The 12,500-nt window shown below is 36.2% G+C and overlaps 2 protein-coding genes and 1 long non-coding RNA gene across 7 annotated transcripts in view; 2 read left to right on the top strand and 1 right to left on the bottom strand.

The window, feature by feature from the left end:
- LOC135093250 (uncharacterized) overlaps positions 1-654 on the top strand; it is a 12,780-nt gene extending 12,126 nt beyond the window's left edge. For all 3 annotated transcript variants that reach the window (XM_063992312.1, XM_063992311.1, XM_063992310.1), the window contains exon 11: positions 141-654. In XM_063992312.1, the coding sequence (XP_063848382.1) occupies positions 141-298 (158 nt within the window). In that variant the 3' untranslated portion in view covers positions 299-654. The remainder of the gene's footprint in view (positions 1-140) is intronic.
- Positions 655-854: 200 nt separating this feature from the next.
- Positions 855-10,077, top strand: LOC135093253 (uncharacterized). The gene is made up of 2 exons (XR_010263270.1): positions 855-5,289; positions 7,960-10,077. It is a non-coding gene; the product is annotated as an uncharacterized LOC135093253 (long non-coding RNA).
- The window catches only part of LOC135093252 (type-1 angiotensin II receptor-associated protein-like), a 15,604-nt gene continuing 11,316 nt past the window's right edge, over positions 8,213-12,500 (bottom strand). For all 3 annotated transcript variants that reach the window (XR_010263269.1, XM_063992318.1, XM_063992320.1), the window contains one exon: positions 8,213-12,500. This exon is cut by the window's right edge. The gene's annotated coding sequence lies outside the window, so the exon portion shown is untranslated.

Raw genomic sequence — 12,500 nt, 5'->3', positions numbered from 1 at the left:
TCTTCATTTATTTAACACTTTTTGGTTTCTTATAGCCTGTTGCTGTCACATGTCTGTTGTCAAGCAATTTTATCATCATACACTGAATGAGATGAGGTTATATTGCATCATATACAGAACAAGTTTTTGTATCTCTTCAGGAAGGAAACATGATAAAGAAGTAAAGTTGAGTCAAGACAACGATGATATCCCAGCAGAGATGTATGTCCCCAATCAGCAATTATGGCTGTCTCTGAGGGCACGTCCAGCTTCTTCCATGTGTGTCAAGATGGGCTCCTGCTGCTCCTGGCCTTATTGAGGTATCTGCCAAGATTCTTGTTATGATCTGTGCAGCTTCTGGCCTGTAAGCCTTTAAGATAGCATTCACATGACTCACACTGTCTTGTCAATTAAGGAAAATGTTTGTCATGGGTGGAAGAGAGTGATGGTATATGTTCTCTATTTTCTCTTTCTCTTTTTTTTCAGGATTTTAATATTTTATTATTATTTGGTTATGTAAAAGTCATGTGCAGACAGGTTATCCATAGCCAATGAACCAGACTGATCACACACACACACACACACACACACACACACACACACACACACACCTGAATGGAGCCAAAGATAGGAAAATGTGAAGTCTAATGCTAAGAAATACAGAATGATGGAAAAGTAAGAGTAGTTGAAGACAAAAAGGAAAAAATTCAATGGGAAATGGAAGGGTGAATGAAAATTAAGAAGAAGAGTTACAAGTAATGATTATGGATAATTTACAGCCTAAAACACATGCAAACACAGCTTCACTGAAAAAATAAAAACAGTACAATATATATATATATATATATATATATATATATATATATATATATATATATATATATATATATATATATATATATATATATATATATATATATATATATATATATATAACTTGATATGGAAGTGACAAGAATTAGATCATATAAATTATTTCTCAAAGCTGGAATGGTATTATCTCTACATGCACACAAAAAAAGACATAGAAAATTTAAAGAATGCATTCTCATAGAGCAGAGATCATGATAGCCCAAAGCCTGAGAAACCACTGAAGAGAGACTGAGGCCACCAACCCAAAAGGAAAGAATGAAAATTAACATCTAAATACATTGTATAAGGCATGAACAGGGTAGAGAATGGGACACACATGATCTATTTTCATGAGACAAAGGGAGTACAAGGAGAATGGAAAAAGTTTATAGGATCTACAGAAGAAATATAAAAATTTATGGCTTTCCATGGAGATTCACACATATTTGGAGCAACATAGATGGAGAAGTGATTCATACAAGAAAATTTTTAATTTCTTGTATAATTATGAAATTTGTAATTTCTTTTAATATAAATAGTTGAGAATGAATTTGGTAGAAACAAAGTTGAGAAGGATCCAAAAATTTGTGTTGCAGCTTCATGGAAGTCAGAAAAAGAGCAGTCTGCCATATTTGCTTTCTCTTTCAAGAATCATTTCCCTTAATGTAGATTTTGTCTCCTTCCACATGGCCATTTTTCTTAATATAACTGAATAATTACATTTAAGTTCTGTGTACAAGATTATGGTGAAATTACCAATGCCACTCCATACACTATTTTGCCAGCTCTTCTCCTTTGGGTTAGCTCTCAGTCCATCAAGAAATGCCTGGGGTGCCTTAAATTTAAGGAGATCTTTATAATAAGAATGCTAGGCTGGATAGAGTTAAATTCAACAGCTTGGCAAAAGTAAATGCTTCTTTATTATTTTGTGTATATTTATTTACAATTTGAATTTAGACTTTATTTTTTTTAAATACTCTCGTCATTATGCTTCAAATAATTTTTTAACATAATTCTTGTGGGATTTACATTTAACAATTACTGGTTTATTATATTTTGTTTAAACCTGCCACTAAGACAAAATTTAATTTAATTTTCCTTATCCAACTGCATATATTTTAGTAGACAAGGAAACAAGACAATATGAACACAGCTCTTTTTTTGTCCGTAAACATATTATTAGTGATAAATACTTATTCAAATCTGCATGTGCATGCTCCAAATTACTAGGTTTTATGTGAATGACACATAAAACAGGAAAGGAATGGATGAGTAGATTTTGTATATTTGGATCTAAAGAAACCATTTAACAAGGTCTCACACAGAAGACTTGTTATGAAAATTGGAAAATTGAGGACTGAAGGGAACAATTAAGAACTAAATGAAGACTATTTGACAAGAAGGTCAATGAGAGCAATGGTAAGAGATGAAAAATCAGTGAAGTGAAGTAGCAAGTGGGGTACCACAGGGATAATTTTGGTTGTACACTCTGCAGCTGTGTTGAAAGGCAACTGAAAGGAACAAAATGAGGGGATTGAAACTCCTTCCCCTGTGTTTTCTTTCTCCATAAAGGAGTATCTTAGAAATAAAAACAAGTGAAGGTAAATTATATGCTCAAAGAAGTAAGTTATATAGCTACAAGTCTGTCTGCATATGATACTCATACAAAATCATTGAGGAATATTTCAAGAAACCTCAAGGATTCTGAAGGCATAGAGTGATTTTAAAAAATATGAATGAAATACAAGATGAGAATTGGAATTTAATGCAAGTAAATGTAATGCAATGTAAGTGGAAAAGTAAACACAGACACAGGCCTAAAAGTCGCAAAATAACATAATATGAAAAGTAAATGAAGAAAATGAGAGACTAGTGAGTATCACAAGAAAAGCACATTCACAAGATGTTTGTTATTATATACTAGGAGGATGCTGAAAAAAATAAAAGTGGATGTCCTTTCACTTCCAGAATAATCATCGAGTAATAACAGTGTTTGATTAGACAAAGTAGAATATGTATGTTAAACTTGTGTGGTCTTCTCACAAGAAATAAATTGTAAAGAAATTGTAAAGAATACAAATAAAGGAATTAAGATGTGGAATAGTTGGAAAATCTATCTTATAAGGGAAAATTAAAAGAAATGAGACTATCATCAATAGAAGAAAGAAGAAAGTGAGGAGATATAATTACAAAATAAATATCAATAACTAAACTGAAAAAAAAGATATATGAGAAATCTACTATTGTATGAGATAAACAGAGATTGGGCATTTGAGGCAACACAAGAAAATAAATCTGTTTGATTTATATTTTAAAAAATGTGTCTTTCTCTTTAGATATAGATATATGTAAAGGACTATGAGAATAGAAGGAGTGTGCATTAACTACAAATAAGACTGGAAGAATAAAGATGCAAAGGTGGAAACATGAATGTAGATCAGTCCCTGCATACAGCTTGGTATGCACACACACACACACACACACACACACACACACACACACACACACACACACACACACTTTCTGACACATACAATAAGCTTGAGTAAGAGGTACTTCATGCCAGAAACATTCATGAGTTCAAGGAGAAACTTGATAACCTGACATATAGAGACAGGACCCTGCAAGCCTAGCTCACTTCCTATATATTACAACTAAGTAGAGACACACTCAACATCATCAAAACTCTAAGGGCAAAACTCGTTTTTTTTTTTTTTTTCCAAAAAAATATTAAATAGGTAAATGAACAAAAGTTATGCCCCCACAAAGTTCAACGTGATTGCAGATCACAACTATTATGTTATATTATTATTATTATTATTATTATTATTATTATTATTATTATTATTATTATTATTATAGAGAAAGCCCTTTTTTCTTTTTCATACAATTTTCCCCTGATGAGTCAGGGATGGGATGGTGGCTCCTAATGGAGGACTTTGGTTTGGCATTTGGGAACTGTTACTCCAAGTGGTGCTCTTACTAACCATGGATCATGGCTACAATTTGAACCTGTGTACTTGAGAATCCATCAGCCTAATTGTACATGTAGTACCATTGTACCATGGCAACCCCACAACTTTTATATTGTAATGAATTACAAGTATTGGGATCTAATACAAGTTGTTTACTACTACTTCAGCATTCCTCCTCCCACTACAGTGCTTCAAGGGAGTGGGATTAATGACTCTCATAATAATATAACAATCTCACTATAGTACTTCTTAGAAAAGTTTAGATTGTTTCAATTTATTGCAAGCAAACTTTTATAAGGTACATTGCCATAAATTAAAAGAAAAGGTTTTACTGATAAGAAGTGAAATAGTAAATGAAACACAGATCAAATTGGTCAGAGGCACAGTCTCTCTAAGAGGTCAATAGTGAAGATATTTAATTTTGTAGTTCTTAGTCTTCCTAATGTAATACTATTAGATATGATCAATAACACTTTGAACAGCTTTTTACATAATCTAGTTAAACGTCAGAGACCATAACATTGTTTTTACAATACAAAATCTAACATGAATCACTTAGTCTTCTTTCTTGAATGGCACAAATATAGACATAAAACAATGCAGGATATACATTAACAGATACAGCTATGTGTGTGTGAAAAGAATTTCTATAGTACTCTATATTCTGGCAGCTATTATTGTTCTGAAGTTATCATTCCATTGAGGGATTCTGCCCCTAAAATTCAACACCTGACAGGAGCACTGCCTCCCAGCTAGCATGTACCATTTAAAGGTTGTAGTGAATAAATGGCTGATTTCATTCTTGAAAGATTAAATTCATAATTTAAAAATTTTATGGTTCCACAGACTCTTGGTTTATTTATTCATATATTTATTTATTTATTATACAGTTTGTAACTTTATGTTTTTGAATGCTGAGAGGAACCTTAATTTTTTTTTTCAGCAGATAAGAACACTTTGTCTTCATACTTTTATGTGATGTACTACTGTTTAAACTAGAAGCACCCTATTCTGCTAGCTTTCCTTTACTTATGGTTGAAATTTACATATGTGCGAAGAAATTCATGATCTCATTTATCTTTCAATGTTCAAGCTAAATGTGGTAATAAATTATGTATATACTGTATTCATACATGCAGCAGGCACAATTAAGAAGCTATTTTTGCTGTCACTAATGCCTAACATGATGAAGCTGCCTTTATAGTCCTCCACACCTTGCAGGATTATCAGGTGAAATATTTTATACTTACAAGTAAATGGTGTGCATTTAAAATTTATTTTATAATAGTTAGTAGGAAAATCTTAAATAGATGTAAAATAATGAAGGTGAAATTTTGAGTAAAAAACAGATGCATCAGACAGCTGCTGCTCATAATGCCTTAGCGAGTTGGTCTGTCAGCTCAGCAACAAAACACAAGACCCAAGTAGGATTCAGTTGAGAGAAATCTCTCTTGGGTTGCTGTATGAAGCCTTCAGAGCACAGGTGACTATGCTGCGCCTAAGCTGTGTGTGTGTGTGTGTGTGTGTGTGTGTGTGTGCGTGTGTGTGTGTGTGTGTGTGTGCTGTATACCCTGAGGTGAAACAGCACAATGCTCCATGTGTCTGACCAGGGGGCAGGGCTGGCCATGCCTCCCTGGCTAGGCAAAGCAGAGTGACTGGCAAGACACATGTGCCACTCACCATCACACTGATGCTGAGGACTGATGGCTAATGTTGTATATACTTATTTCTGTTTGTTTACAATTTTGCCTATTTGTACCATTGAGGTGAATGCTGCATGCAATGTGTAGCAATGTCACTTTGAAGGTGGTTGCCCTGAGAGGCCCACGCTCCCACCATGCTTCGCTCAACATACAGCGGTGACAACTGAAAGGCAATGTGTCAACAACCACCTCAAACCTCTCAGCTGTGTGCAGCAAGTGCTTGTTGTGTGGATTTGAACTCAGGTCCTTGAGAATGCAACACATACTTCATTATTCTGCTAATATCTCCCTGTCTTCTAATGCAGTGGTTCTTAACTTGTTGGAGGTACTGAATCCCGCAAGTTTCATACGTGCATTCACCGAACCCTTTGTAGTTGGAAAAAGAAAACAGTGCACAAAATGAACCATGCACACACACCTCTGCCAAACCCCTGAGACTGACTCACCAAACCCCTAGAGTTTGATTGAACCCAGGTTAAGGACCACTGTTCTAATGGCTTACTATCACAATACAACAATACATGTCTGTGTGTGTGTGTACATGTGCATGTGCACACACACACACACACACACACACACACACACACACACACACACACACACACACACACACACACACACACACACACACACACACACACACACTGCATAGTGTAGTGGTTAGCACACTCGGCTCACAACCAAGAAGGCCCAGGTTCGAATTCTGGGCACGGCGAGGCAAATGGGCGAGCCTCTTAATGTGTAGCCCCTGTTCACCTAGCAGCAAGTAGGTATGGGATGTAACCCAAGAGGTTGTGACCTTGCTGTCCCAGTCCCTGTCTCAGTCCTACCCAAAGATTGGTCACTATGAGCTCTGAGCTCTTTCCATAGGGTAATGGCTGGTTGGGTGACCAGCAGACGACCGTAGGTGAATCACACACACACACACACACACACACACACACACACACACACACACACACACATAGACACACACACACACGCACACACACACACAGGTCTCAAGGGCTTCACAACCTCTCTACTCTTAAGAGCACTGTTGTATTCATTGTTACTGTTTGTAGTCAGGAATTTTGTAGATTTTCTATGCATTTATGGCAACATCAAAATAAATTATACATGATACATTATTATAATTAAAGATAACTCATGTTACTGAATTTTCTAATAATAGCTATGTGCTCTGACAATTTTTGGTGACCTCTCCTCCACTGCATCTTTAAACTTTTCCTGTGATATCTTAGATGGATGTCACATTCATTCTCTCTCTCTCTCTCTCTCTCTCTCTCTCTCTCTCTCTCTCTCTCTCTCTCTCTCTCTCTCTCTCTCTCTCTGTTGTTGGTAGGTATTTAGCTACAGTTGTAAATTCTGTTCATCTTAATCACCACAGCATGAGGTCATTTTGATGCATTTATTCAAGTATTCTTACATTGTACACAAAGACACTTACTTTAAAATTATGATTAAATCTTAAGATCAACCTTTTCAATGTAGATTTCTTTTATGTATTTAGAGGTTAGGTTTTAGTAATTGTGGGATCAACGTCATATTCAATATTTTCTCTAGATCAAAGATTTTGCTAATTTATCAGCATTTTAATGTAAAATGTTCTGTTGCAGCACAATTCCCACTGTTTGAGTTTTTATTTTGATGGTAGAGTTAACAGTTGTTATGAACTGTAAAAAATCCTTGAATAATCAAATGGTACAAAAAAATATGTGTTCTTAATTTCAAATACCTAACATTCACCTCATACAATATTGACAATGAAGTAGGTGAGTGTACTTTACCCATCCACTGCTTGACTGCTTTTTCTCACATTCCCCAGCTGCTAACTCTGTACAAGGGCCTTATCTGTCCATGTATGGAGTATGCTTCACATGTTTAGGAGGGCGGGGGTGCAGTTTCATTCATACTGCTCTTCTAGATAAGGTGGAATCAAAAGCTTTTTGTCTAATCAACTCCTCTCCTCTAACTGACTGTCTTCAGCCTCTCTCTCATCACCACAATGTTGCATTTCTAGCTGTCTTCTACTGTTATTTTCATGCTAACTGCTCTTCTGATCTTGCTAACTGCATGCCTCCCTTCCTCCCGCAGCCTCACTGCACAAGACTCTTTTCTTTCTCTCACTCCTATTCTGTCCACCTCTCTAATGCAAGAGTTAACCAGTATCCTCAATCAGTATTTCTCTGGTAGACTCTGGAACCCCCTACCAGGTTCTGTATTTCCACCTTCCTATGACTTGAATTCCTTCAAGGAGGTTTCAAGACACTTATCTTTCAATTTTTGACTACCACTTCAGACCCTATTCAGGGACTGGCATCTCAGTGGGCTTTTTTTTTTTTATTGGATTTTTGTTGCCCTTGGCCAGTGTCCCTCCATAAAAAAAAAAAAATCTTAAAATAATACTATGAAAGCCCAGACAATTACTACAAGCATCTTTATCACAGAAGGCCAAGCAGGACCCTCAGTGGAGAGACACAAGATAACAACAGATCAAGGAGTACCAGGATGAAGTTCACACATCATTCACTCACAAGACAAAAAAAAAGTACAGTATCTTAAGATTTGAACAAGTACTACACATCATTAGGGAATGGGAAGTGACTAGCACCAGAAAGTAATACAACAAACAAATAAAGATTTTCCACAAACCTTGATCACTACAATGTAAAACAAAGGAAGGCCAATAATGAATTTAAATAGATGAATATACGGTTTATTTATTCTCCTGTACAAAGTTCCACCACCACCTGCCTCTATGTGACTACTCCTGCTTCTTATCTACAGGTGAGAAATAAAATGTTATGCAGACACTTTCTCTGCTTGAGGACAAACTGTTTTGATGTCCTCAGTCTACACTGGTAAACTGAACTCTCTTCATTCTAACTTATAGACAGGATCTAAGCTTATATACTGGACATTTAGTGCTCCATTATCATTAATATACATGTAAAATGAGTTTTAATTAAGAAGTAAAAAGCTGTTATTTCTCACATACTATGCATAAAATTCTGAAAGGCACTAGCAAATATATTTTGCAATATGTATATTTTCTGATCATTCAGTTGCCACATAAACAGCCTCACAAAGTCAAACTTCCTCTCCAGGTGTGACTCATCCAAGGGAAGGGAGTGGTTCCTTGAAGCCAAAACACTGCACTGGGGATCTCAATTATAACAAGATTCCTTCATCCTCTTCGGCTTCCTATTGGCGGTAATTTTGAAGTTTAAAATTGTGCAGACTTTATGACAGAAAGACACCACAGAAAAAACAGACCTTATGATATCTAATGTTTTTAGTGGTCATGTCGAAATACAACAGGAATAAGTTTCCCATGCTTCTGAGTACACAGGCAGAGAGAAGCTGGCTGCTACAGGTCCCCACAAAAGTGCTCATCAAGCCCTTGGGTAGTTATATGTATGATGCATTCCTCACACAAAATTTCAGTTATGTAGTAAAATATTTCTTGCATCATATGGCAAAGTATCTTTTTTAGATTGAAGCAATGAATGTATGTCTGCTGTCCACAATGTGAGGAGCAAGTGGGCCACAGGTGCAACCTGGCACTGTCCACACACATTTCAAGCAGAGAGTGCCTCACCCTCACTCATGGCTTTCCAAGTGCAGCTAACAGTAATTTTGAGATCAGTATACATAGCAACTTAAAATTATTCATCTTAAGATATTACAATGAAATACAAAAATAGTACATATTATTACAGAATAACAGATCAAGATTCATCATTCACAAGTAAAAGAGTTTATTGAGAACATTCAATATTCTGAACTATCAGTCTCTGAAGTAATATACTTGATATTGCTTATTCTTTTACCTGTTAAATTGGAGCATAAAATAGAAAATTACAAGCACATAAGAAACAAGTTTTCAGTGCATGAAAATAACAGTTATAATAATAAGGAACATATAAGCTTTGATCCTCACTATGTCACATAATAAACAAGTTTTTAATACATGAAAATAATAAAGTTATAATAATAATGAACACATAAGCTGTGATCCTCACTATCTTCTGACCTGATGGAATGCAGCCACCACTACACCAACAGTGACTCTCCAGGAAACATGACATGATGGAAACAAAGGGGACTTTTTTTTTTTTGTCTGACAGTGAAAGGAGAGTTGCTAACTATTGACAAGACTGATCCTGTTCAGACATTAAATTATTTGACATACAGTATATTAATCTACCATTCATAGCCATAAATATACCTACAAGCCATATAACTTTACTCCAAAGAGCTGTATTCAGAACATCAGAAATTCTCATTTAATAAATTTTATAAATTTTCACACAAGTGTTATAGTTCTCTTCATAAATAAGACCTAATTTTACCATACTAGTGTCTGACCATTTTATCCTGGGCATTTAGGAATTGTCTTTTCCATGGATTTCTCAGCCTGCGGCACTGCCAAACTTTGTACCAGGCAAACTATCAGATTAGAGCCAAAGTTTCAATGATAACCTCATTCCCCACACAACACCACCTCTCTCTCTCTCTCTCTCTCTCTCTCTCTCTCTCTCTCTCTCTCTTTGCATAAAGAACCTACATTTCATGCAAATTTATTTCTTTTGAAGAGATCTATACTTGTCTGTGAATTATCAGAACTAGAGAAAATACTGACTGTCTGCCTGTCAGCCTGGCTGTCTGTCTGTCTGTTCTCTCTCTCCTTTTTCTCTTTGGGCACAGCACAAGAAGTGACCAATGGTTGACATGGTCATTGACAGTGTGACCTGATTGAGTCACTCATTAAGACATAACAATGCCCAGCAGAAACACTGGTGTTTGCAAAAAATAATGTTGTTATCACTACCCAAATCCTCAGGATAAAATGGTCAGACTGTAGTGTGCTTCAAGCTCATCAAAAGTTAATCTTGTTAAGTCATTAATCCTGTTTGAATGAGCATTGGCAGACAGTACTTTGTATATAAGATTAGTATCTAGACCACCTCCACTTCTGTAAAAATAAGGAAATTCTGTAATCAGCTAAAACTATTCATATCCCTGTGCATGTGCTGGTATGACATTAAAACAATGGTTTTGTTCAGGTAAGAAATAATAGCTGCAACTTTAACTAAGAGAACTACAGAACCAGCAGTTTGCTTAACAACAATAACTCATATTAATCCCTGCAAATATCCTCCATACCTACGCTGTGGAGAGCCAAGCAAGATAAACTTGCCTTATGCTACAATGCAGCCCACCACTGCAGAGCACTACTTTTGGCACTGCCTCAGGGCCTTAGGCACTTCAAACAGATGACAAGAATTCAGCTGTGAGGAAGCTGCACCAGTTCTTTCCTTGTAATTGCAGTACATCACTCAGCCTTAGAAAAGAGCCCTGTGTCCCCTGCCTCACAGCCACCACTGCAGTGACTTACATGACAGAATGAATGCCTGAATGCGACTGCTGTGAAGCTGGTAAGTGACTATTGGCAATGAAACATCACACGAGGTGAACAGCTAATGGTGGTTATATAATGAGTGGATAGCCATGTGATATACCACAAACCCAAGCTGTACAGCACACCAAGCACATCCTGCCTGAAGGAGAGGCTGGTGGGAGCCAGGTGAGTGGGGAGGAGTAACATGGCAAAGCTCCTCAGTACACACATAACACTAAATGGATTTTAGATTAGTGTAAAAAATTGTTTTTATGTATATAGGTGTGTGTGTGTGTGTGTGTGTGTTTATATATATATATATATATATATATATATATATATATATATATATATATATATATATATATATATATATATATATATATATATATATATATTTATATTGTATGAACAAATGGAAATAGCAACTCATCTCAGAAAACCTATTATGCACAAACAAACACACCCCACCCATCTACCCACAAACAAATCAACACACACACACACACACACAACCACAGATGTCTAACATTTAAAAAAATAAAATAATAAAAAAATAAAATAAAGAACAGAAAAATACAAACACATAAGCACTACACCTTGAAAATAAAAAGGTAAATTTTTTATGCTTCAAGTTTGTTGTGATAACATAAGATACAAGTAGTTACAGTATTTCAGTCATCATCAAGAAGCCCAACATTAAATTTCTATTCAGTACAAATCAACACACAGCTGTACACAGCTGTGTACATCAACACACAGCTTACACAGCCTCATTCTCAGATTTTGCCCTTCAATTTCACTCAGGAACATTCCTCAAAAAAAAAAAAAAAAAAAAAAAAAAAACACTGATAATGTATCCAAACTACCCAAACGTGCATGCTTTGCCCATTCAACTGCTCCATAATATGCTGCTTCAGCCATGCCAGAACCATCATGTACACCCATCCTACTCTATCCATCCTATCTTGATGGCTCATCTTTACTCTATGAGGGCTCAGAGTCATCCACCTCATCACCTGCTCATAAACCATCACCTTGCTCTTACAAACATTTACATTCAATTTTCTTCTTGTGTACAATTCAAGGAAAACATACACCACTTATTTTAGCATTATATTCTCTGTCTGTGCCACTATCTTCCATGCACAGGTCTGCTATTAAAGAGTGCTGCACAACACTTAGCCTCAGTTTACCACCCATATCTCCTACTCTTGCTTTCATCTCCCATCCATCCCCCTACTGAACAACAATGGTGATGTCACATAGCTGTCTCACTTTACATGAATCCTAAAATTTTCTCTCGTTGCCTGTTAATATGAAACGATATGGTAGTGCTCTTAATTCCCTCAAACTTGCTCCATAAATGCAGGAGTTCTCAACCTTTTGCAAGTTGGGCCACTCCCAAAGCTGGTTCAATGCAGCTGGGGGCCCCCCTCCTCCCTGTGCCACCCACTCAAGCCCCTCCCCAACTATGCCACCATAGACAAATAGATAGTCAGATAGATAGATAGATAGAGGAAGGGCATAACAGCTGCAGCTCCTTTGTACTAATAGCCAGTGAGTCTGTAGTTTTCCATTATT

Source organism: Scylla paramamosain, chromosome 42, assembly GCF_035594125.1.
Source record: "Scylla paramamosain isolate STU-SP2022 chromosome 42, ASM3559412v1, whole genome shotgun sequence".
Taxonomy (NCBI): Eukaryota; Metazoa; Arthropoda; class Malacostraca; order Decapoda; family Portunidae; genus Scylla; species Scylla paramamosain.
Note: the sequence above shows the minus strand (reverse complement) of the source record. Positions and strands in the feature narration are given on the sequence as shown.